This window comes from Narcine bancroftii, chromosome 2, assembly GCF_036971445.1.
Source record: "Narcine bancroftii isolate sNarBan1 chromosome 2, sNarBan1.hap1, whole genome shotgun sequence".
NCBI lineage: Eukaryota > Metazoa > Chordata > Chondrichthyes > Torpediniformes > Narcinidae > Narcine > Narcine bancroftii.
This window is the reverse complement of record NC_091470.1, coordinates 51,916,255-51,941,244: the sequence shown is the minus strand read 5'-3', so window position 1 is coordinate 51,941,244 and position 24,990 is coordinate 51,916,255. Positions and strand designations below refer to the sequence as shown.

Sequence of the window (24,990 nt, the reverse complement as noted above, 5' to 3'; positions counted from 1 at the left end):
TTTGTGCATGTCCAGGGTCTATTCAGTCACTTCCTGAAAATGTACTTTATTATTTCAAAGGCCAATATATTTTTCACCATCCATGTTGTCGAAGAGCATGATCTTGAGCAGAAAGCTAAGAATTTGCTCATAAGTTGCTTCAGGGTGAAATTCTTCTGTGGTCAGATTATCCTGGAATACAGGTGAGCGAGAAAGGGATTTGATATTACTCAAAAGAGAAGGATGAATAAAATTTATTTGACTGTTCATAAGGTCTGCAAACAGTGGAGCCATTGTTGGTTTTATAACATTTGAGGTAGACTTGCACAGTTGTTTTGTGCACAGTTTGTGTAAAATGTCAATTCATGTTTATGACAGCATTCCCCTGCATCTTGTGGATCTCTTTGGAAGATCAAGGTTTGTTGTACAAAAACAAATTTCCAAAAATTGACTGTAGAGCTGATTACACATAGGTGGTGCATCTGACCTCACGGAGAATGCGAAGCCTTGGGCCCAAAGGAATGCCGAGGTTTGCCAGTCTCTCCTCATCAAAGGAAGGAAGATCGGTGAAGTTTATGCCAGCGTTCTTGAAAAGTCGAGCGTAGTGCTGGGAGCAAGGTTAGAGGATAAAAGAAAGGGCGGCACTCAATAATTGAACAGCGCAATGATGTCTTGGTAAATTATGTAAGTTTGGAGATGAAGAAGCTGTAATTTATGTGATGTTCAAATCGAAAATATCCTGTAAAGACTGCAGCTTCTGGGAACATTGGGCAAGATCAAATTTTAATAAACTATAACTTAATGTTGCAAAGGTATTGAATCAAAGGTGAAGTTTGTAAATTCCAGATAATTATTTCATGTATTACGCTTTTTACTGATTGATGTAAAATTTTGTGCAATATCCTGAAACATGTATGTATGTGTACAATCTGAGTGCTGCTGTATTGTGTATTTGAGTGTCAGTGTGAATATGTAAAAGTATAAAAATAAATGAGTATATATGGAATTGTCAGCAGGTTTAAGCATGTGCATGTAAGTGTAAATATGTCTGAGAGTAGATGAGTGTGTGGGGAAATGTTTGCATGCATGAGTGTCCATACACATCCTTACCTTCCTCCTGCCAGCTTCTGCTTTGTTTGCACTCACTTCACCTCCTAATCCCAAATGTATTTTAATAATTTACATTCAAATTATTATAAACACTAGATGCAGGTTTCAGAAATGCTAATGGAGAACACACATTCTTACAGCAGTGGTGCTTCACTCTAAACCACAGAAGGATCAGGTTCAACAATGAACGTGCACTGAGCACTAAAAATCCATTACAATTAGCAGTTGTTCCATGAATGCTGAGACACACAATTAATTTCATGTAGAAAAAAACTTACAATTAGAATTGGTGACCCTGATGTATTTATGTTGAGGGTGTTTAGTTTGACCACCAATTCAACAGCTGCCTAACTCAACATCAGTCTGGCAATGCTTCCATCTTTCAATATACAGTAGTTTATGAGACAACTTAGTCGAGTCAGTATGACTTCAAGAACCCAATGTGTAAAAGTAGATGACACAATTTTCTTGTTTATTTTCATTGTGTGATGACATTGTTTAATGGATTTATTGGATTGTATATGCTGAACGTTTAATGGGTTTGGAGGGGGATGGGAGGGAAAAGGGGAGAAAATGACACTGTGTATATTCAAGAGGGAAATGTTTGTGTGTATTTTGGTTAATATGGTTCATAGTGTGAAAAATTTTTAAAAATTTTAAAAAGAACCCATTTACCAGAGAGAGACTGCACATTATGTGTGGAAATACATTTGCTACCAGTGATAATAACGTTTCATCAGGCACAACTAGGTGCCACATTCCTCACTGTTTAAAATGGCACAACTTTTGTGCGGACTTACCACTAAGTTGCATTTTCATCCATGTTCCTCAGATTAGATGAACTTTTCTGTACATTGGTGCAATAAGTGCAGCAACTTATAAAATATTCTTGGCATTAAATAGAGTCTTACAGCCAGCAGTTTTCTTTTTGACCATTACACATTTTGACTGTTTCTTGGTCAACACTAACTTCCTACTAAAGTGAAATTAATTTACTGCCTCACAGATATTTCACAAAGGGAAAAAAAATTAACATTCCTGTATATGCTTGTTCTCAGCTCAAATATCAGTTGAGTTTGCGACATATCTCAGAAATTACTTCCCATTGTGAAACCAACACAAATCACTCCATTGGCAATAATAAAGAGCAGAGTTGTTTATCAAACTCATCATTCTTGATCCGCTTGGGTGACTTCCACTTCAACATGCTCTTCACAAGTTCCTCAGATAAAAGTATCAAGTCAAGACATAATTGATAATAGATTGACCAACGTGAACCAAATCAACACATCTCTCTTCACAAATGCCTGGCCACACTGTACCTGCATTTGGAGATCTATCATGGGGTTCCTTATATCAAAGTCCAATCATGATTCCCTCCCACCAAATGCAACAATGTGGGGTGACCCAACCCTTGTAGATCTTCTACTTTGGAATACATGAAGTCTCCACATCTGATGAAACAAAGGCAAGAGAATCTGTCATTGACTATTCACTGTCTCTCCCAAGCAATGACCTCTTCCAGCATTTTCAACAACATCCAGCCATCTGTCCACACCATTATTGGTGGGTTCTTGCTTCTCAATTCCATCTCTGTGTCAACTACTTCCTTTTTTCATAAAGGACTATAATTGAACATGATACTCCATCAGCAGATCCTCCTGACATTAAATCCTACATAGATTGCACTTCAATGCTAGGTCTCAGTGATGCTTCAATCTCTAAAAATCTGTCACATCTCTCAGCAGTCAAAAAGCTGCTGCTATTCAACTGTGCAGCCACATGGCATTGACATTCATACCCCATGGCCTCACATGCTCGCTTTAGCTATTTTACCTCTCTTCACCTTCCTCCTTCAAAATCTTACCTTGTGTACTATGGTCAGCAACAAACCTGGAAAGGTTTGACTTGCTTCCTTCAGCTACATCAGTTCTGTGCATCGTCATGTGCCACAGATTTGCACTCTTTCGATCTGCAATGACAATGTCTCATTCCATGTCAGAATATTTACCCAAACTTTGTGAAATAAAATCCAAATTAAAAGCCTCAAGAAAACCCACTGCCCCCCCCCCTTGTACAGATCACATCCTGAAATTACTCCATCAAAATTAAACGTGACTTTCTTCTCTTCAAGGTGCTCTAACATTGCAGCTTTCACCTTCCCGACCACTGACATTCAACTGAAAATCTACTGATGGCCTATTAGCTCCCTTCAATTCTTAAGCACAATTGGAGAATCAGAACACTAGGATGATGATAAACCCAAGTTTGCTGTGTCTGTAGCCACCTCTTGCAGAATGCCAAAAGATTGATGAGAGCAGGGTGATAGACATTTTCTATTTTGACTTCAGCAAGACCTTTGACATGGTATTCTGGACAAGAAAGTCAGGTCTCATGGGATCCAAGGTGAGTCAGCCAATTAGATCCAAATTTAGCACTATGGTGGGAGACAGAGGGTGGTGGTGAAGTATAGTTTGTGAGATTGGTAGTCTGTTGCAGGGATCTGTGCAAGTCCATCGTTGTTTGTCATGTATATTAACCACTTGGATGACAATGTCGTTAGGAGACTGGTGTTGTAGTGGACAAAGAGGTTGTCTTGAGATTACAACTTCATAGAGATAACCTGGGGAAGTGAGCGACAAAATGGCTGATGGAACTTAACTTGGACAAGAGTGAGATGTTGCTCTTTGGCTGGATACACCAGGGCAGATCTTGCACAGTGAACGAGAGGCCCCTGGGGAATTTTTCAGCATAGAGGGTGGAAAAGAAGGCATTTGCCTTCATCAATCAGGACAGAGTACAAGAACAGGGAGATCACAATGCAACTGTACAGAATATTTTCTAGACTACAGTTGAAGTATTATTAAAAAAATGTTGAAGGAACTCTGCCATTCACCCATCATCCAGAGGAGGTAAAGATATATAACTAACATTTCAGGCCTGAGCCCTTCAAGGTTTGAGCAAAAAGCAGGCAGATGCCTGGACAAAGGCCGGTAGTGAAAGGGCATAGGAAGATGTACAGGCAAAAGGCATTGATGGGATATGGATGGGACACAAGATAGAAAAGGTGAGGGTCGGGGAGGGGGTGGTTCTGTGAATGCAGAGCTAGAGGAAAGGAGAGAGAGAACTAGAGGAAAGGAGAAATAGAAATAGGGGAATGGGAGAGACTAATGGAAACTAGAGAAGCTGACATTAATACCATCTGGTTGGAAGGTAAGGAGAATTCCCTGCCCCATTCCCATACTTACATGTTTGTCCATGGTCTCATGCACTGCCAGACTGAGACCACCTGCAAATTGGAGGAATAACACCTTGTATTCAGTCTGTGCACCTTCCAACTGGCTGGCTTTAACATCAACTTCTCTCATTTCAGTTAACCTCTATCCTTCTCCTATCCCACTGTCTCCTTTCCTCCAGCTCTGCATTCACAAAGCCACCCCCTCCCTCAATCAATTCACACCTTTGCTCCTACCACTTGCCTGTGCTCCTCCCACTGCCTTTTCTTCCTTTCTCCTGTAAGGTAAAAACATCATGAGATGGGACTGGAGAAGGAGTCACCCAGTACTAAGAAGTAACAGGATGGTGTGACCTTGTATGCTCAAGTTTGGCACTAACAAGCTGATGAGCAGCAGACTAACAGTGAAGGGTAGCAACAGCTTATTCATTGGACAGTGTAATGGTATGATAATTTACTAAGTGCGTGTCCTGGGGTATAAAAAAAAACACCACTTGCTGATATCGTTAGAATGCGCCTTCTCCAACTAACACTGTTAGTTGCAAGTGTTACAATCCGGTAATAAAGAACCTTGATTTCGACTCAGTCTGGTGTCTGACTCACTCATTCTCGAACAAAGCAGACCTAACAATTTGGTGACCCCGACGTGATGGGTGAGTGGACACTAGACGACAGTTTCTGTTTTTCTTGACAATCATCTCAGCCGGCTGACAAAAAGGTCCAGAGAAGCCTGTTTTAACAAAATTCTCTCTCTTAAAATCTTTATGATTGTCAGTAAGAACTGGAGATCGGACCAATTAGACGATCATAATTGAAGGTCATCACCTGCCAGGATTGTAACACGTAAGTGTTTACAGACAAAACTATAAAAGTCCTTAAGGTGTTTTAGTGACATTTGATAAGTGCTTCGCCGACAAACTACTAGAGTTTAAAAAGTCTTTATTGTAACGTTGCAAAGTCAAATAGAGTGAGAAGGTGGTCTAAGAACAATTGGGGACCTGAGTTTTCTGCCCTAAACCGGTTATTAAGAGGAGAAATCTCTCACGTGAAGGTTGGCCTTTGAAAGAAAACGAAGGTTCAGGCTTATTGGTCTCAATTGTATAAGACTCGCTTATAAATTTCCGGTAGGTATGATAATGTCTGTACACTTGAAAACTTAAGAATTTATTTCCCAAATTCGCCGTGGTGGAATACCACAGCGGACATTAGAGACCTCGAGATGACAAAAAGAGTTCTCAGAGATGCCTGCCTGGTGAACCAGGGCGACGACCAAAGACTGCAAAAGCTGTGTCCGGATCAGGTAGGAGATATCAATGAAAAAGTTGACAGAATCTTAAAAGACACACGGTTTATTTGAAATATTTTTGACAAGTTAAATGAAGGTATTCCCAGCATCACCAAGGAGATAAAGTTACGTAAATTCATAGATTGGTACAGGGAAACTGGGCAAAAATATAGCCCAAAAACTTGGTTTCCTAGTTGTAACCTAACTTTCAGACCTCTTTGGGAAAACAGAGAGTGGAAGACGAGCAATCAGAGTATACAGGACAGTCTGAGGTCCACCGGAGGACCAGACTTGGAGACTGTTTCACTAAAAAATTTTTGTCATCCGGCCTGCAAGGAGACATTTTTAAAGGCGATTTTTGTTAACATAGATCCTCTAAACGGACAAGAACCTAAATTAAGAGAGGCATTAGGAAGCGACCCCGCAGCAATGGCTGCACAGTTGCCTACTAAGACCTTTGACCAAGTTATTAGGGAAATTAATCAGGAATTAGAAAAGCGAAATACCAGTAAAGAGGCATTGGAGAAACAAAGAATTCTCCGAAAATGTGTAAATCGCTGGAGGAAGATGGGGTGGTTACCCGGGAGCGCCGAGATGTTCCTGACAGGTGAGGGAAACAAAATTCTAAAGCGTAGGGTCTTAGATAAGTTGGAAGAAACAAAACACAGAAGGGAAAGGAAAAGTGCCTGTTTCCAGTTTCCAGCCACGAAGTGTCCGGGTTTGCTCTCTCCCTCCCTCCTTTCCCCCTCCCCCCTCTCTCTTCTCTCCCCCTCTCTCTCTTCTCCCCCCCCCCTCCTCTCTCACCCACTCCCCCTCCCAATCCCAATCTGTGGCGGTGAAATCCCCAGGTGGGGCAGGGCAGAGAAATACAATTTGGTTTTAATTTTGTGCCCACAATTACAACTCCGCATCAAATGGGATCCTGTTTTATCCTCTCTCCCTCCCTCTTTCCCGCACCCCCACTATTGTGGGATCAGGGCAGACGTTGTGGGCTGACGTGTAGCTCACTCGAGGTGGGAGGGAAGGAAGGAGTGGTGGTTCCCAGTGGTGGGAGACCCAATCTGATCCAGACCAGTGATCACAGGATGAGAACCTTTTAAAGATGTAACCATGAAACGGAAGTGTTAATCTGAAGACTTTTCTCCCAGTGGGGCCAGTGCAAGGCATTTTCTCTCTCTATCTCTTGTGCTCTGTGTATCTGCCTCTCTATCTCTTTCTCTCACTATGCTCTCTCTCTCTCTCTCTCTCTATCGCTCTCTCTCACAGTCTCTGGATGTATGTGATGTCATGTATGTACTCTGACAATAAATCTCTCCGACATGATCTGGTTTTACGGAGACTTGTCAGGGCAGTCATGCTTCCCCGGCCTCTAAGCCTAATTAAGGTGGCAGGCCATTCCCTACAAAACACAAAGGAAGGGAAAGGAAACACGGCAGCTGACAGAGCAGCCAAACAGGTTATTGGATATCAAGAACCTATACAGGGGATGATTCTGAAGTCCCATGGCAAAAAAGAGGAATTAGAGAGAAGAGAAAATAGTAGTAAGTTGAGTGACCAAAAGGAGAAGGAGGGAGAGGGACCCCCACCAAATATTGAACACCTGATAGAAATACAGGAAAAAGCTAGCCCAACTGAGAAAGAGGAATGGATGAAATGCGGTGCTACACGACAGGAGATCATCTATGACAATCGGACAGTACATGTCTGGCGCTCCCCGATAGGTACGATAGTTGCCCCCCACCAATTACTTCCGCTCTTATTTGAAGAAGCACATGGGCTGACTCACATTAGCGCCACCAAAACTTATAATATGCTTAAACAACATTGGTGGAATCCCCATTTACGCGAGCACATTGACAACTTTAGAGCTGAATATGCTATCTGCAATGGGCATAACCAAAGGATCACCTTACCCCACCCGCTTTTACGATTTCCAGTACCGACAGCCCCATGGAAAGAGATCTATATTGACTATACAGATATGGGTACTGACTAAGGAAGGATACCGATATCTCTTAGTGGCGGTAGATAGGTTCTCACGGTGGGTGGAGGCGGATAGTGTAATAGGCTGGCTGACGCGAGATTTGATACCCCGCTACGGGGTCCCCAGCAGAATATGCTCTGATAATGGGTCCCACTTTAAGAATGAGCTGATCCAACAGGTTGAAGAATACTTAGGGATCAAACATCGTTTCGGTAGTGTCTATAGACCTGCGAGCCATGGGCTAGTAGTAAGGGCAAACAGGACGATAAAAATCCAAATTAGGAAAGGTTTTGGGTGGGACCAGGTTGAATTGGGTCAAGGCATTGCCATTAGAACTGATGTCTATGCGACAAGAGAAGGCCAAAGATACCTTCCTGTCACCACACGAGATTCTAACGGGTCGACCCATGCCCGGTCCAAAGACTGATCCAGCCTGGGTAAAGAATTGGGAAGAAAGGGAAGTGGAACTGGACCATTATATGCAGATGCTGGGTAATAGGGTTGCTTTAGTTTCACAACAGGTGGCGAATGCAAATAAGGAGAACCCGGACACTGAAGGACTTCCAGTGAAGGAGGGAGACCTGGTGTATATCCGTAAACCAGGGAAGGTACATTGGACTGAAATTAGATGGACTGGACCATACACTGTTACCGCCATGACAGATAGGTCGGTAAGAATTGACAAACCAGGGGTTAATAATTGGCATCATTTTGCCTTTTGCTCCAAGGCAAAACAACAAGTAGCGAGTATTGGAAAATATGATGAGACTCATGTGGACAATGCCAAGGGCCCTATGGGCATTCCTGCTGATGGGTTGCCAAACAAGCCAACAGAGTAGTTCGGATCCATGCGGGGCCAAAGTTATTCTGAAGATAGATAAAGACAAGGATAGCACCTTCCAGTTCGATCTATGCTGCACTTCTATCTCTAATAACACAGGGCCAGATGGGTCACTCACTAAGGGGCTGACAAAACTTAAGGCATTGGCAAAGGAATTAAAAGCCCAATCTGGAGTCTCTAACCCTATTTTGTCCTGGTTACATGGAGTGTTTGGGAAATGGGGCACAATGTTGGGACAACTTTTCCTAGGATTGTTCATTTCTGTATCCATTTTTATCACTTGTGGCTGTTGTTGTATTCCATGCATTCGAACGCTGGTCACGAGGACCAATGAGAGAGCCTTTGCCAACCGCGATGAGCTGCCTCCAAAATATCAAGCTCTACAAGCTACGGAGCGGGACTATCTCACGTCACAGGAGGCGTCAAAAAATGCTGAGCTCGATCCGAAGTCTGATGGAGAATGTGACGGGGAGGAGGGATTATAAAATAGATTGTAGCACAAATGTTAACTTTTATCTTAACTAATTACAAATGCTTAGAAGGGATAGCCAGTTATTTGCTTGGGGGAAAACGGGGAGGAAACTTGTAAACGGGCAATGGGATCGGGGAAATGGATGGGGGGTAAACGCTAAAGAGCGTTGGGGGAGCCCTCGCCCACCAGCCGAAAAAACCCCGTGAACAGAACCCGTATAGAGCTTGGCAATAATAGGCGAACTAATGTAACGCGGTGGTAGCATAGTCAGGGCAAGATTGTCCTCTAAAGAGGACAAAGGAGGGATTGTAAGGTAAAAACATCATGAGATGGGACTGGAGAAGGAGTCACCCAGTACTAAGGAGTAACAGGATGGTGTGACCTTGTACGCTCAAGATAAGTTTGGCACTAACAATCTGATGAGCAGCAGACTAACAGTGAAGGGTAGCAACAGCTTATTCATTGGACAGTGTCTCTTCTCTTTGGCTTGGCTTCGCGGATGAAGATTTATGGAAGGGGTAAATGTCCACGTCAGCTGCAGGCTCGTTTGTGGCTGACAAGTCCGATGCGGGACAGGCAGACACGGTTGCAGTGGTTGCAGGGGAAAATTGGTTGGTTGGGGTTGGGTGTTGGGTTTTTCCTCCTTTGCCTTTTGTCAGTGAGGTGGGCTCTGCGGTCTTCTTCAAAGGAGGTTGCTGCCCGCCGAACTGTGAGGCGCCAAGATGCACGGTTTGAGGCGATATCAGCCCACTGGCGGTGGTCAATGTGGCAGGCACCAAGAGATTTCTTTAGGCAGTCCTTGTACCTTTTCTTTGGTGCACCTCTGTCACGGTAGCCAGTGGAGAGCTCGCCATATAACACGATCTTGGGAAAGCGATGGTCCTCCATTCTGGAGACGTGACCCATCCAGCGCAGCTGGATCTTCAGCAGCGTGGACTCGATGCTGTCGACCTCTGCCATCTCGAGTACTTCGACGTTAGGAATGAAAGCGCTCCAATGAATGTTGAGGATGGAGCGGAGACAACGCTGGTGGAAGCATTCTAGGAGCCGTAGGTGATGCCGGTAGAGGACCCATGATTCGGGGCCGAACAGGATGTGGGTATGACAACGGCTCTGTATACGCTTATCTTTGTGAGGTTTTTCAGTTGGTTGTTTTTCCAGACTCTTTTGTGTAGTCTTCCAAAGGCGCTATTTGCCTTGGCGAGTCTGTTGTCTATCTCGTTGTCGATCCTTGCATCTGATGAAATGGTGCAGCCGAGATAGGTAAACTGCTCAAACTACAGGGGAATCACGCTGCTCTCCATTGCAGGCAAAATCTTCGCTAGGATTCTCCTAAATAGAATAATTCCTAGTGTCACCGAGAATATTCTCCCAGAATCACAGTGTGGCTTTCGCGCAAACAGAGGAACTACTGACATGGTCTTTGCCCTCAGACAGCTCCAAGAAAAGTGCAGAGAACAAAACAAATGACTCTACATCACCTTTGTTGACCTCACCAAAGCCTTCGACACCGTGAGCAGGAAAGGGCTTTAGCAAATACTAGAGCGCATCGGATGCCCCCCAAAGTTCCTCAACATGGTTATCCAACTGCACGAAAACCAACAAGGTCGGGTCAGATACAGCAATGAGCTCTCTGAACCCTTCTCCATTAACAATGGCGTGAAGCAAGGCTGTGTTCTCGCACCAACCCTCTTTTCAATCTTCTTCAGCATGATGCTGAAACAAGCCATTAAAGACCTCAACAATGAAGACGCTGTTTACATCCGGTACCGCACGGATGGCAGTCTCTTCAATCTGAGGCGCCTGCAAGCTCACACCAAGACACAAGAGAAACCTGTCCGTGAACTACTCTTTGCAGACGATGCCACTTTAGTTGTCCATTCAGAGCCAGCTCTTCAGCGCTTGACGTCCTGTTTTGCGGAAACTGCCAAAATGTTTGGCCTGGAAGTCAGCCTGAAGAAAACTGAGGTCCTCCATCAGCCAGCTCCCCACCATGACTACCAGCCCCCCCACATCTCCATTGAGCACACAAAACTCAAAACGGTCAACCAGTTTACCTATCTCGGCTGCACCTATCTCGGCTTGGACAGTGTAATGGTATGATAATTTACTAAGTGTTTGTCCTGGGGTATAAAAAAAACACCACTTGCTGATATCAAAAGAATGCGCCTTCTCCAACTAACACTGTTAGTTGCAAGTGTTACAATCCGGTAATAAAGAACCTTGATTTCGACTCAGTCTGGTGTCTGACTCACTCATTCTCGAACAAAGCAGACCTAACACTCCCCAGCCCTGTTATACTGGCACCTGCCTGATTTTTGCTCATATTCTGAAGAATGATTCAGGCCCGAAATGTTGGTGGTGTATCTTTACCGCTTCTAGACGATGCGAGACCTGTTGATCCTCCAGCATTTTTGTGTTTTTACTACAATCTACAGCATCTGTAGAATTTTTGTGTATTGTATACAGTTTAGATCATACACCTAAAAGAAAGATTCACAAGTACGTTGCTGCGACCGGAGTGCTTGAATTATAAGGAATTATAAGGAAAGGCTGGAGAAGCTGAGACTTTTCTCCCTGGAGTGTAGTAGAGTAAGAGAAGACCTAACAGGATTTTAAAATCATGAGGGCCATCGATATCCCCCAGAATAGGTGAACCTAAAAAAAAGGTCATAGATTTAAGGTGATAAGGAAAAGATACGAAAGGGGCCTGAGGGCCTCCTTCTTCACACAGAGGAACTGGTAGAAGCTGGAACAATTGTAGGTTGAAAGGAATATGTGCTGAATGCAGCCAAATAAGACCAACTTCAATGCCTGCTGAAGTCCATAATTCTATGACTCCAACAATATAAACTACTTAACGTCAACAACTTGTGTCTAATAATCACTCCATCAATGTACATATAATTTAAGACTGCAAATGACCTACAGAGTGTCACCAAATTGACTAGAATTAACAAGTTGGTTCAGCAATTGTCTTGTCGTGCAAGTCCCCTCAGTCAAGCTAGATCAGGTTACAACTGCAGAATGGATGGAAGGATTTGTCAGTGGGAAGAGCAGCTCTTGATACAAAGGACATTTGCAAGAAAACCCTACCTCATATTACTTCATTATTTGGATGACACAAAACATGGTTCATATTTATATTTTCTGATTCAAGTTCTATAAATATGAAAGGAGTTACACTTACATTTAACCTTGTGTATCAAAATGTCATCAAAATGTCCATAGCCATTCACAAACAAGGAATTGCTTTTGACCTCTCATCATTGATGTCACATTCAAACTCCACAGGCAACTTGCACACTTGTTTCCCAGAACTAAAATGTGGCAATGACAGTGGTCAAGAGAATAATATTGTTTAAAACATCTCGGGTAACTCAACTATTCATTTTCACATACTGTGCTGTATCACCCCATTGGAATACTTGACCTTAACTTTAATCTAAAGATAGCTTAAAATAATACAAAACTCTTCTGTTAATAATACTTTCTTTCAGCAATATTTGTCATATGATTACCTCACATCCTAATTTCTTCAGAAATATTGTCAGCATTGAGGGACTTTCTCCACCATACCTGAAAAAAAAACAAATTAAGGCATACACATTAAAATGTATTATCAGGCAATTATTACTTTAAAGAATAAGTGAATCAAGTTGCTCAATAAAAAAATTTGATTTTCATGGATAAAATATTTACATTATCCTATTTAATGACATTAAATTAGCTTGGTAAAATTTTCAGTCGTACAGACTCACCTAACCAAATGATTTACACCTCTTATCAGAGTAAATGCATCTTATAAAAACAGAAGAAGTTTCAGATACAAAGCAGGTCCAAGTAGCAATTGTGAAATGAAAAACTGAGCTGGTCCAACAGTATACTTTATATTAAAAAGATACATAACTAATGTTTCAGGCTTGAGCCCTTCATCAAGGTATGGAAAAAATGTCGGCAGGCACCAGAACAAAATGTTGGGGGAGGAGCAAGGTCCCAAAGGCAGCAGGTAATAAGTGGATTAGGGATGGAGGGCACAGGAGCAAGCAGGGGGAGGTGGGATGGTTTTTTGAGTAGAGAGGGAAAGGGACTGGAGAGCTAAGGGAAAAGGAAATGGGGGTGGGGGGGAGGAAGAATGAAGAGTAGGTTACTTTGATTTTCCATCTGGGCACTCTTCAACTGGATAGCTTTAATGACTTCTCCAGTTTATACTAACTTCCTCTCCATTTTACCTCTCTTTAAAATGAACACTGTTTGACCTGCTGAGTTTCTCCTTCCAAAAGAGAAACTGAATCTACTTTTCAAGTCATCAACTGTTCATAGCTGAGAAGTCCTAACATTTCCTTGGAGAACAGTTGTTTAAAGTCATGTGCCACCCATTTTGAAAACTCATACTAACTAGGAGTTAGTCCTGGTAGTTATGCCTCAATCTTCACCACAGACTATGAGCCATAAATTGGCATTGGAGCTTCTTATGCGTCATAATGGCGTCAGGTGTGTAGCACTGTTATGAGCAGGGGGAGCTAATGTCATTTGAACAACTCAGATCTGATCTAAGTATGATTTATCAAATAAGACGTTCCACTGCTACCTTCAGATAAGATCTTTTCTGCAGGACAAATCAAGTCCAACTATGGCCTGACCAGAGTGCAGTGACATAGAAACCACGATTCGAAGGGGGAATACATCTTGACAATGTATTTCTTGCTCAAAGTGTAAGGACCCAAACCTGGCCTTCACAAATCAAGGCAGAGGTGGGAGTCAGACTTAGGAATAATGATTGATGTGGGGTGCTGGTCTGTGTCGGACCAGCATGACTGGAATCATTAATGCACGGTACAGGCTCGCGCAATACAACTTTCTGCTCCTGCTGTACTAACGCTGCAAAAATTGAACAGATCTAACCAGAATTATCAGACCAATGCTTCAGATATGGCATCGAGATAGAAACGTTTGTGCATGCAACCTGGACGTACCAAGGTGAGGCCCTTTTGTGTGGAACTAGGTTAAGTCCTAGGAAAAATTATAGGCAAAGAATTCCCGCAGGATCCAGAGTTGTTGGGAAACATAATGGACACAAAACTTGCAATGAATCTGTCCATATTCCAAATCCAATTCGTAATGGTCGCATTGGCAGTGGCCAGGAAGTGCATAGTGGTTACCTGGAAATCCAACTCTTGCCTGAGCATTGCGCACTGGAAAATGGAAATGCAAAGCCTGGAGAAAATTACTTACAACTTAAGAGAAATCTACGACACTTTTAAAAAGAATTTGGCAACCCTACTCAAATTCTATAGGAGCACGACTATAGTATGGGCCATCTCGCAACCCTACCTTCCCTGTCTATCCCTTAATCAAATTGGGGGGGGGGGGTGGAATCCATCCCATCCCAACCAGGTAAAGTCAAGTAAAGATAGCAGCCTGAGCTCTGGCCTCCATGCCTTGACAAATGCATAAAACCTTGATTATATGTTTCACACCTTTGTTGTGAGTGTCTTCAATGTTGTGTATCATTGCGGAGGGGGAGGAGGGGGATGGAAAGAGCTTGAACTCTGCAGAAAACGTTGTATAAAATTGATAATTGTGAATTGTCAATACTGATTATTGTTTGAGTTTAAGTTTGGAAAATCATAAATATTCAAAAAATGAGTAAAGAGATGTTGATGAGGCTCTATGGGCACTGGTGAGACCTCACTTGGAGTACTGTGTGCACTTTTGGGCCCCTTATCTGAGAAGTGATGTACTGATGTTGGAAAGTGTTCAGAGAAGATTTACAAGGATGATTCCTGGAGCGTTTATCAACTCTTTGACTATATTCATTGGAGTGTAGAAGAATGAGAGGGGATCTCATAGAAACATTTGGATGCTGAAAGGATTGGACAGAGTAGATGTGAATATGATATTTCTCTTGGTGGGTGAGTCCAGGACAAGAGGGCACAGTCTTAGAATTAGAGGACATCCATTTAAAACAGAGGTGAGGAGAAATTTCTTTAGCTAGAAGGTCGTGGATTTGTGGAACTCGTTGCCACATACAGGAGATTGATAGGTATCTAATTTGTCAGGGTATCAAGGAATATGGTGAAAAGGCTGGAAATTGGAACTAGATGTGAGAATGGTTTAGCTCATGATGGAATGGTGGAGCAGACTTCTGTTCCTTTATCTTATGACCTTGTGATCAGGGTCATTGGTTCAAGTTTCCAATTATTGTGACATAATACATTAAAAATGTAGCACTCATGATCTACTTTAAATTTTTCCTGCTGTAAAACAAAGAAAGAGTTGCTGTGAGCCTAATGCCCCTAACATTAGCAGAAAGGGGAGCCATTCAGAGTTTGTGAGTACCCGTGAATTCCACTTCAGCAATCCCACTGCCTCTGCAGCCGCAAAGACTCCAGTTCAAACCAAGCTCCAGGTCCAAACCTCTGACACCATCAGGAAGCCTTCAGCGCCCGAGGCCCTTTGGGTCCCCATCTTGCCCTTTCTAATCCCAGCTCTGATACCTGGTTCCCATGAGCCAAGCTCCAGCAGCCCACATGGGTCCCCCAACTGCAAATTGCTCACTGAGCCCCTTGCTGGTTGTTGCTGTGGTCACTGTCCTTTCAGGGCATCTTCTCTGCTTTTCTTTCTTGGTGGTGGGGGGGGGGTGGTGTTCTGTTCATTTCTGGTGCCCTGCGCCGGTCCACTGCTCACCTGAGTCTGCAACCACTCATGGCCAATGCTGAGCACAGGCGCCATCATTATGGGGCACAAACCATGCAGTTGCAGGTCTTTACAAACATCAGCAGCTTTTTCAACAGGCCATTTAAAGCCTATACGGAGCCACTGGCATTAAGACTGGACAGTCGAACCAGCACTGTCATTTCTTTTGGCTTCAAAGTGCTTTATAACATTTAAAAGGACATGAAATGCAGTATGAAAACACAAGTTTTGTAAGTATAACATTTGTAATAACTGTTACCAACACACAGCATTAATTCTGTTTCTTGGTACAGTCACCTGCCCCCCCCCCCCCTCGATATTCCTTTGACTTATATAGAACTCCATTACTCAGACACTACTGACTCCTCCAGCTCCTCGCAGGATTCGTTATGGGACTATGGCCATGCAAGGAGGGCAACAGTTCAGTGCGACCAATCTGATGTTACAAGATAAAGCTGCTTGCTGATAACCAGCATTAAAAGTAAATAAATTTAATTGTCCTTTTTTTTGAAAGATGAATATTGACAGAAGGTTCAAAAAGCTAAGAGCAATATATTCTGTCTTATATATTCAAAGAACAATTAACTGTATTTTTGAACTTCAACTTTCATACTGGTGACATTCAATATGGTACCGAAACACACCCTGTCCTCAATATGTTGAACAATCATATGAACAAAGGTATTTAAATGTTACATACTGAAACAAATATGCTATTCTTGAAACAATTTTATGAAATAAAGTTTATCATTGATTCATTAAACACATTAATATAAAGGAATTAGTTGAGACGATACAGCTTCTTCATCCTGCCCTACTGTTCAAATATTTCATGGTTACTCTAGTTTTTGGCCTCAATTCCACAATCTGGCCCAATCCCCATGACCTGCAATCCAAAATCCAAAAGTCCGTCTCAGCTTTGCTTACACTTAATGCATCGAAATCTTGTAATTTTGAATGCATGAATGTTCCAATAGGACTAAAACATCAAAGATTAATGAAATGAGCTATTTTTATGCTTCATGGTCAGGTTATCAGAGCTTTTACAAAAGCTACAGTAATCTTGCTTAAGTCATCGTTACTCTGGCTCTAAATCGTATCCACTTAAAAACAGAAGGCCACAATGAAAACTGAAAAGCTGCTGGAGAAAATTCACTGAAATAGATTGCCAAACCTGACAGAACATTGAATGAGGTTGTTTTTAGTTGTGGCACTTACTCTATTTACAGTATAAACATAGAACAGCGCAGGAACAGGCCCTTCAGCCAATAAAGTCCGCGTCGAACATGATGCCAAGTCTCTTGTGTCTGATACACATCCATCTATTCCCTCCCTATTCATTACCATCATTATCTCCGTCTACCACTACCCTAGCAGCCTGTTCCAGGCATCCAACACTCTCTTTTTAAAAAATCTTGCATTGCACATCTTTTAAAATCCACCCAACCCCTCCATCTTCAAAACACGTTCTCCATCATTCAACGGTGAAAAAAAGATTCCAATCGTCCACCCTAATGATAATTTTATAACTTCTATCAGGTCTCCCCTCGGCTCTGACTCTTGGAGAAAACAACCCAAGTTTTCCCAACTTCTCCTCCCAGCTCTTACCCTGTAATCCAGGAAACATCTTGGTAAACCTCTTCTATACCCCTTCGAAACACTCCACATTCTTACTGTAATGGGCCAGCCAGAATTGCATTCCAACTGTGTCCTAACCAAATTGAATTTTTATATAGCTGTAACATGACTTTCTTACACTTTACTCAGTGAAGGCAAGCATGTCATATCACTTATTTATCTATCCATGTGCATGGCTATTTTAAGGACCTAAACCTTTGCATTTCAAAGCTGTTAAGAATCCTGCCACTAACTTTATACTCTCCCATCATAATTAACCTCCCAAATTCCAACAGTTTCACATATCTATAACTGATCTGTATCCTGCTGTATTCTTTAACAACCCTCTACACTATCCTCAATTCTGGAAATATTTGTATCTTCTACAAACTTACTAACCCACGTGCCTACATCCTCATCCAAATCATTTATACACATCACCAAAGAGGAGTCACAACAGCAATGTCCAATCTCTGCACTTGCTACTTTCAATAGCCTGGGACATATCCCACCAACTCCTCGGGAATAAACCATCTTAATGTTCTTCAAAAGACTCAGCACTGCCTCTTCTTGATCTCAAAAAACCCTAAAAGATAGGCATTCTCCCCACTGCTCTCACCATCTTCTATGGCCTCCTTTTTGATAAGTGCCAATGCAAAGTATTCATTTAATGCATACAAACGTACTGCATGGTAACAGCTGCTTCCGGCCCACGAGCCCATTCCCCTTCCCTACCAAATGTACTAATTAATCTACAATCCCTGCATGTTTTGAAGTGTGGGTGGAAACCAGAGCACCTGGAGGAAGCTTAAGCAGGCCCCGGGATAATTACCGATTTGAACCCACATCGAAACTGCTGTAATAGCATTAAGCTAACTGCTAGGCTAACCCAATGTACAGCTCGTCGAAAGAATCAAAGACTTGTTGATCCAAACCAAGGCTTTTATTAGCAAAAGACAGGAGCTCTTCACAGGTGGCCGACCAGTCCGGAATGATCTGACCTGGCTAGGGACACAACCCTTTAAGGCCCAGACAGTAGGCGTGGCTAAGCTCTCAGCCAATCGCTGTAAGCACAGTCTAGATACTGTAACTATATACATTGGTGATAGATCTGTACTATCACACCCAATATACATGTAATATAAATGTAAGTACCTATACTTATATTTGTAATTATATCCATTCGGTGATAGATATTAATGCTCACATAGGTACTTACTGTGAACACTCTAAAGTACTGGAGGAATCCTGTTTCATAGATAACCTCTTTGGGTTCCAGACCTGCCAAAAAAGAATACTTTTGTTGTGTGACATTATTCCAACAATACCATGAAAATAAAACTGTACTTTGCACAAAGCTCCAATGAACATCCATAAAGTACAGTATCATTAACGACAAAATAAATGTGTTATTGCTGAATGGAATTGCAAAATTAATTCAATGCAGGATATATTACTACTTCCAGAAGACATTCCATGCATTTCTGGTGTCTCGAACACTTTTTATAAAACATGACAGCACAGAAACAGGCCGCTTCAGCCATTCTAGTCTATGCCAATGGGGTTTTTTTGCCTAGTCCCACCGACCTGCACCGAGTCCATAACCCTCCATACCTCTCCCATCCACGTACCTGTCTAAATTCCTCTTCAATGTTAAAATGGACATTCACACCACTCTCTGTGTGAAGATAATCCCCCTCATGGTGCCCCCCCCCCTTTAAACTTTTCCCCTTTCACCCTTAATCCATGTCCTCTGGTTTTTAATTTACCAGCCTTAGTGGAAAAAGTCAACCTACATTTACTATATCACCATCATAATTTTAAATTACTCTTATCAAATCACCCTTCATTCTTTTATGCTCCAGGGAATAAAGCCGTAACCAGTTTAATCTTTTCCTGTAACTCGATTCATGAAATCCAGGCAACATCCTAGTAAATTTCTGCACTCTTTCTATCTTATTGTTATTTTTTCCTGTAGTGAGGTGACCAAAACTGCACACAATACCCTAACTTTGGCCTCAGCAATGACTTTTCTTTCTTTGGCTTGGCTTTGCGGACGAAGATTTACGGAGGTGTATGTCCACGTCTGCTGCAGGCTCGTTGGTGACTGACAAGTCTGATGCAGGACAGGCAGGCATGGTTGCAGCGGTTGCAAGGGAAAATTGGTTGGTTGGTGTTGGGTGTTGGGTTTTTCCTCCTTTGTATTTTGTCAGTGAGGTGGGCTCTGCGGTCTTCTTCAAAGGAGGTTGCTGCCCGCCGAACTGTGAGGCACCAAGATGCACGGTTGGAGGCAATATCAGCCCACTGGCGGTGGTCAATGTGGCAGGCACCAAGAGATTTCTTTAAGCAGTCCTTGTACCTCTTCTTTGGTGCACCTCTATCTCGGTGGCCAGTGGAGAGCTCGCCATATAACAAGATCTTGGGAAGGTGATGGTCCTCCATTCTAGAGACGTGACCCACCCAGCGCAGTTGGGTCTTCAGCAGCGTGGATTCGATGCTTGCGGACTCTGCCAGCTCAAGTACTTCGATGTTGGTGATGAAGTCATTCCAATGAATGTTGAGGATGGAGCGGAGACAGCGCTGATGGAAGCGTTCTAGGAGTCGTAGGTGATGCCGGTAGAGGACCCATGATTCAGAGCCGAACAGGAGCGTGAGTATGACAACGGCTCTGTACACGCTGATCTTTGTGTGTTTCTTCAGGTGATTGTTTTTCCAGACTCTTTGGTGTAGTCTTCCAAAGGCGCTATTTGCCTTGGTGAGTCTGTTGTCTATCTCTTTGACGATCCTTGCATTAGATGAAATGGTGCAGCCAAGGTAGGTAAACTAGTTGATCGTTTTGAGTTTTGTGTGCCCAATGAAGATGTGGGGGGGCTGGTAGTCATGGAGAGGACCTGGCTGATGGAGGACCTCAGTTTTCTTCAGGCTGACTTCCAGGCCAAACATTTTGGCAGTTTCCGCAAAACAGGACGTCATGTGCTGGAGAGCTGGCTCTGAATGGGCAACTAAAGAGGCATCGTCTGCAAAGAGTAGTTCACGGACAAGTTGCTCTTGTGTCTTGGTGTGAGCTTGCAGGCGCCTCAGATTGAAGAGACTGCCATCCGTGCGGTACCAGATGTAAACACCGTCTTCATTGTTGAGGTCTTTATTGGCTTGTTTCAGCATCATGCTGAAGAAGATAGTAAAGAGGGTTGGTGCGAGGATGCAGCCTTGCTTCACGCTATTGTCAATGGAGAAGGGTTCGGAGAGCTCATTGCTGTATCTGACCCGACCTTGTTGGTTTTCGTGCAGTTGGATAACCATGTTGAGGAACTTTGGGGGGCATCCGAGGCGCTCTAGTATTTGCCAAAGCCCTTTCCTGCTCACAGTGTCAAAGGCTTTGGTGAGGTCAACAAAGGTGATGTAGAGTCCTTTGTTTTGTTCTCTGCACTTTTCTTGGAGCTGTCTGAGGGCAAAGACCATGTCAGTAGTTCCTCTGTTTGCACGAAAGCCACACTGTGATTCTGGGAGGACATTTTCGGCGACACTAGGTATTAGTCTATTAAGGAGAATCCTAGCGAAGATTTTGCCTGCAATGGAGAGCAGCGTGATTCCCCTGTAGTTTGAGCAGTCTGATTTCTCACCTTTGTTTTTGTACAGGGTGATGATGATGGCATCACGAAAGTCCTGAGGCAGCTTTTCTTGGTCCCAGCAGAGCATGAAAAAATCATGCACTTTGGTGTGCAGAGCTTTGCCGCCAGCCTTCCAGACCTCTGGGGGGGATTCCATCCTTACCTGCTGCTTTGCCACTTTTCAGTTGTTCAATTGCCTTATATGTCTCTTCTCGGGTAAGGACCGCCAAATGAACCCAGCTTAGCACCGACATTGGCGATTTGATGGGTTTTTATGAGACACTAAAGGCTGTGTACGGCCCCTCACCCCAAGTCCAAAGCCCTCTGCGCAGTTCAGACTGTGAAGTCCTCCTCAGCGACAAGATCTCCATCCTCAACCGATGGTCAGAACACTTACAATCCCTTTTCAGTGCCAACCACTCAGTCCAAGAATCCGCCCTGCTCCAGCTCCCTCAACAATGACTTATACAACTTTACCATAACATTCCAACTCCTATACTCAGTACTTTGATTTATGAAGGCCAATATGCCAAAGGCTCTCTTTACAACCCTATCCACCTGTGATGCCACTTTCAGGGAATTATGTATCTGTATTCCCAGGTCCCTCTGTTTTACGGCACTTCTCAGTGCTCTACCAAATACAAACTTTTCTTGGTTTGTTTTTCCAAAATGCAACACCTTGTCTGCATTAAATTCTATCTGCCATTTTTCACCCCATTTTTCCAGTTGGTCCAGTTCCCTCTGCAAGCTTTTAAAACCTACACTGTCCACAACGCCTCCAATTAGTGTCATCTGCAAAACTTGCTGATTCAATTTACCATATTATCATCCAGATCATTCATACAGTTGACAACAAGAATGGTCCCAGCACTGATCCCTGAGACACACCAATAGTCACAGGTCTCCAGTCTGAGAAGCAATCATCCAACACTAATCTCTGGCTTCTCCTGTCCAGCCATTGACGAATCCAGTTCACTACTTCACTATGAATAACTAGCATCTGAGTTTCATGACTAATCTCCCATGTGGGACCTTGTCAAATGCCTTACTAAAATCCATCTAGACAACATCCACAGCCTTTCCTTCATCAACATTCCTGGTAACCTCCTCAAGAAACTCTACAAGATTGGTTAAGCATGACTTACTATGCACAAAGCCATGCTGCCTATCCCTAATCAGTTTCTGACTTCCAAATAATTGTGTATCCAATCCCTTAGGATATGTAATACCTTCCAATAAATTACCTACTACTGACATCAGGCTCACTGGCCTATAATTTCTAGGGTTACTTTTGGATCCTTTTTTAAACAACAGAATAATGTGAACTACTCTCCAATCCTCTGGTTCCACACCCATGGTTAAGGACATTTTAAATATTTCTGCCAGAGCTCCTGCAATTTCTACACTAGCCTCCCTCAAGGACCAGGAAATATCTTGTCAGGCCCTGGGGATTTATCCACCTTTATTTCCTTTAAGACAGCAAGCACTTGCTCCTCTTTAATCTGTATAGGTTCCACGACCTCACTGCTTGTTTCGTTTACTTCCCATGACCCTATGCTTGTTTCCTGAGTGAATATTGATGAAAAAAAAACATTTAAGGTCTCCCCCATCTCTTTTGCCTCCATACAAATTTGACCACTCTGATCTTTAAGGTCTCCTTAATATACTTGTAGAAATCCTTGGAATTTTCCTTCACATTGTCTGCCAAAGCAACCTCATGTCTTCTTTTAGCCTTCCTGATTTATTTTTTGGTTTTTCCTGCACTTTTTATATGCCTGCAAAACCTCATTTACTCTATGTTGCCTATATCTGCTTTTCACCTCTCCCTTCTTTCGAACCAGATCCCCAATATTCCTCAAAAACCAAGGTTCCCTATGCCTGTGAACCTTGCCTTTAATCCTGACAGGAACATACAAACTCTGTACTCTCAGAATTTCACTTTGGAAGGTCTTTCATTGACCCCGCACATCATTGCCAGAAACCAACTTATCCCAATCCAAGCATTCTAGATCCTTTCTTATTTCTTCAAAATGATACTTTCTCCAATTTAGAATCTCAACTCAAGACCCAGATCTATCCTTCTCCATAATTAACTTGAAACTAATGGCATTATGATCACTGGGCCCAAAATGTTCCACTACGTAGATTTCTGTCACGTGACCTGTCTTGTTCCCTAAAAGGAGATCCAGTATTGTATTCTCTCTAGTTGGTACATCCACACATTGATTTAGAAAGCTTTCCTGAATACACTTAACAAACTCCAAGCCATCCAGCCCTTTAACAGTATGGAAGTCCCATACTGTGATAGAAACTTCCAACAGTCTAAATTCAACAGGACCATTGGGATGCAAAAATATTATTCTTGGCTGCTGGTCTTGTAACTTAGCAAAGAAATTGATTACTTTGACATTTGTTTCCATTTTTACAGAAATCGTTGAGATCCAAGAGTCACTACAGAGTGATGCCCAAAGTTTCTGGTACTGAACTTACAACATTATAGACAAAGGAGGAAAAACCCAACACCCAACCCCAACCAACCAATTTTCCCCTGCAACCGCTGCCACCGTGTCTGCCTGTCCCGCATCGGACTTGTCAGCCACAAACGAGCCTGCAGCTGACGTGGACATTACCCCTCCATTAATCTTCGTCCGCGAAGCCAAGCCAAAGAAAGAAAAAAAGAAAAAGATAGTTCAATTTGCACTTGTAAAGATCTATCAGTGCAGGACACATAATGATCTAAGTTCAGAACCCTTGTTGAGACCACTCTCAGCCCTCACAGCTGGTTAAACCTGCTACTGGGCTTGGTCTTGACTCCAAACTTATTTTCATTGTCATCTGTCTCCTGCCTTCTCCACTCTTCAAAGATTTTTTTTCACCGCATGTCAACAGGCTAACACTTGAATTACATTGCGAAAATGTGCTGACATAGCATTTTGTTCCTTCAAGTAATTGACATTAAATTCAATCCCGCTATCTTTTTGCGCATTAGTTCACCATCGGTTACCAATCTGAAAAACCACTGGGTGGAAACTGAGTAGTCAATTTATTATAATCCATTATTCTGCCTCAACAGACAGATGAAGATTTCTGCCAACAAATGCTGCATGCAAACAAAACACCAGGGAAACAATTTGTACATTTTAGAACTTGAATTTTTAAAGTACAAAAATTGTATTGGTGACAAATTTATCTAGGGCCACAAAATTCCAACCGTGTTCAGCATGCCTTATTAGAGTTGTCTCCGATCCCACACTTATTCAATAGACTCTCTTTTGGAGCAGATATTTGCAAGAAGCAGTTTAAAAAACACATCCCTTTCCCAAAAGCCCATACTACCTTCCCAGCAAGCAACATTTCCTCCCAAAATATATTTTTTTAAATTTGTTGCACTCTATTATTGATAGTAAAGAAAACACAGGAAATTTCTAAAAGGTATTTTTTCAGAAATGAGATATTTACCTCTTCATTGAAAGCTTTCTCTGTTTTTTTAATTTTGAGTTGAAAGGAATGTATTTTCTGCAGCAGAAAATTCTGAGAACCAACCTCTTCAGTCAAGTGAGCTATGTTTCGAACAAGCAGGAGTATGTGAGCTTCCAGATGAGCAAATCGTCTCTGTACTATACTGTAAATGAACAAGTGCATATAAATTCTAGCTGATGGAACCTGAAAAATGCAGTAACGCATCCAGGTAATCCGGATGTTGCTTTTTAATATTTGTGACTAAACAATGCTACTAAACATTGATTTCAGACAACAAATCTCTTTATTTTTAAAGAAAATAAAAGTTCAATGAGGAAACCCATAGAATGCAAAGATGAGACCAAATACATGTTTAATAAACAAAAAAGATATGTTGCAATGGGGAGGGAATAAAAACCTCAGAATTCCAAATGGGAGATAAAGTTAATCTAGGCATCACAGAGTCCTCACATGTCAATTTAAATATGTGCAACAGTAGAAGTATTTGGTCAGCTTATAAAAGTTAAACTCAGAAAAGCAGACCAGAGCTTTTTCGACAAAGTCCGTGAAAGGTAGAAATGAAAAATGGCACGCGATCAAAAAAAAGAAAATACCAGACAAATTACTCAAATCCCAAAAAGGCATTTTAACCCAGTTGACAAGGGAGGAAATGAAAGAAATGGTGAAAAAAAAAATGGATG

At 42.4% G+C, this 24,990-nt stretch overlaps 1 protein-coding gene across 8 annotated transcripts in view; it reads right to left on the bottom strand.

The window, feature by feature from the left end:
• Positions 1 to 217: 217 nt before the first annotated feature.
• The window catches only part of LOC138753536 (uncharacterized), a 107,644-nt gene continuing 82,871 nt past the window's right edge, over positions 218 to 24,990 (bottom strand). For 5 of the 8 annotated variants that reach the window (XM_069916674.1, XM_069916671.1, XM_069916670.1 and 2 more), the window contains 6 exons: positions 24,290 to 24,452; positions 18,442 to 18,503; positions 12,428 to 12,485; positions 4,569 to 4,602; positions 2,957 to 3,061; positions 218 to 586 (listed from right to left, as the gene is read on the bottom strand). In XM_069916674.1, coding sequence (XP_069772775.1) covers positions 528 to 586; positions 2,957 to 3,061; positions 4,569 to 4,602; positions 12,428 to 12,485; positions 18,442 to 18,503; positions 24,290 to 24,452 — 481 coding nt within the window. In that variant the 3' untranslated portion in view covers positions 218 to 527. Of the gene's footprint in view, positions 587 to 2,956; positions 3,062 to 4,561; positions 4,603 to 12,427; positions 12,486 to 18,441; positions 18,504 to 24,289; positions 24,453 to 24,990 lie in introns of all 8 variants that reach the window. The other 3 variants (XM_069916675.1, XR_011351230.1, XM_069916673.1) reach the window with 3 other exon arrangements.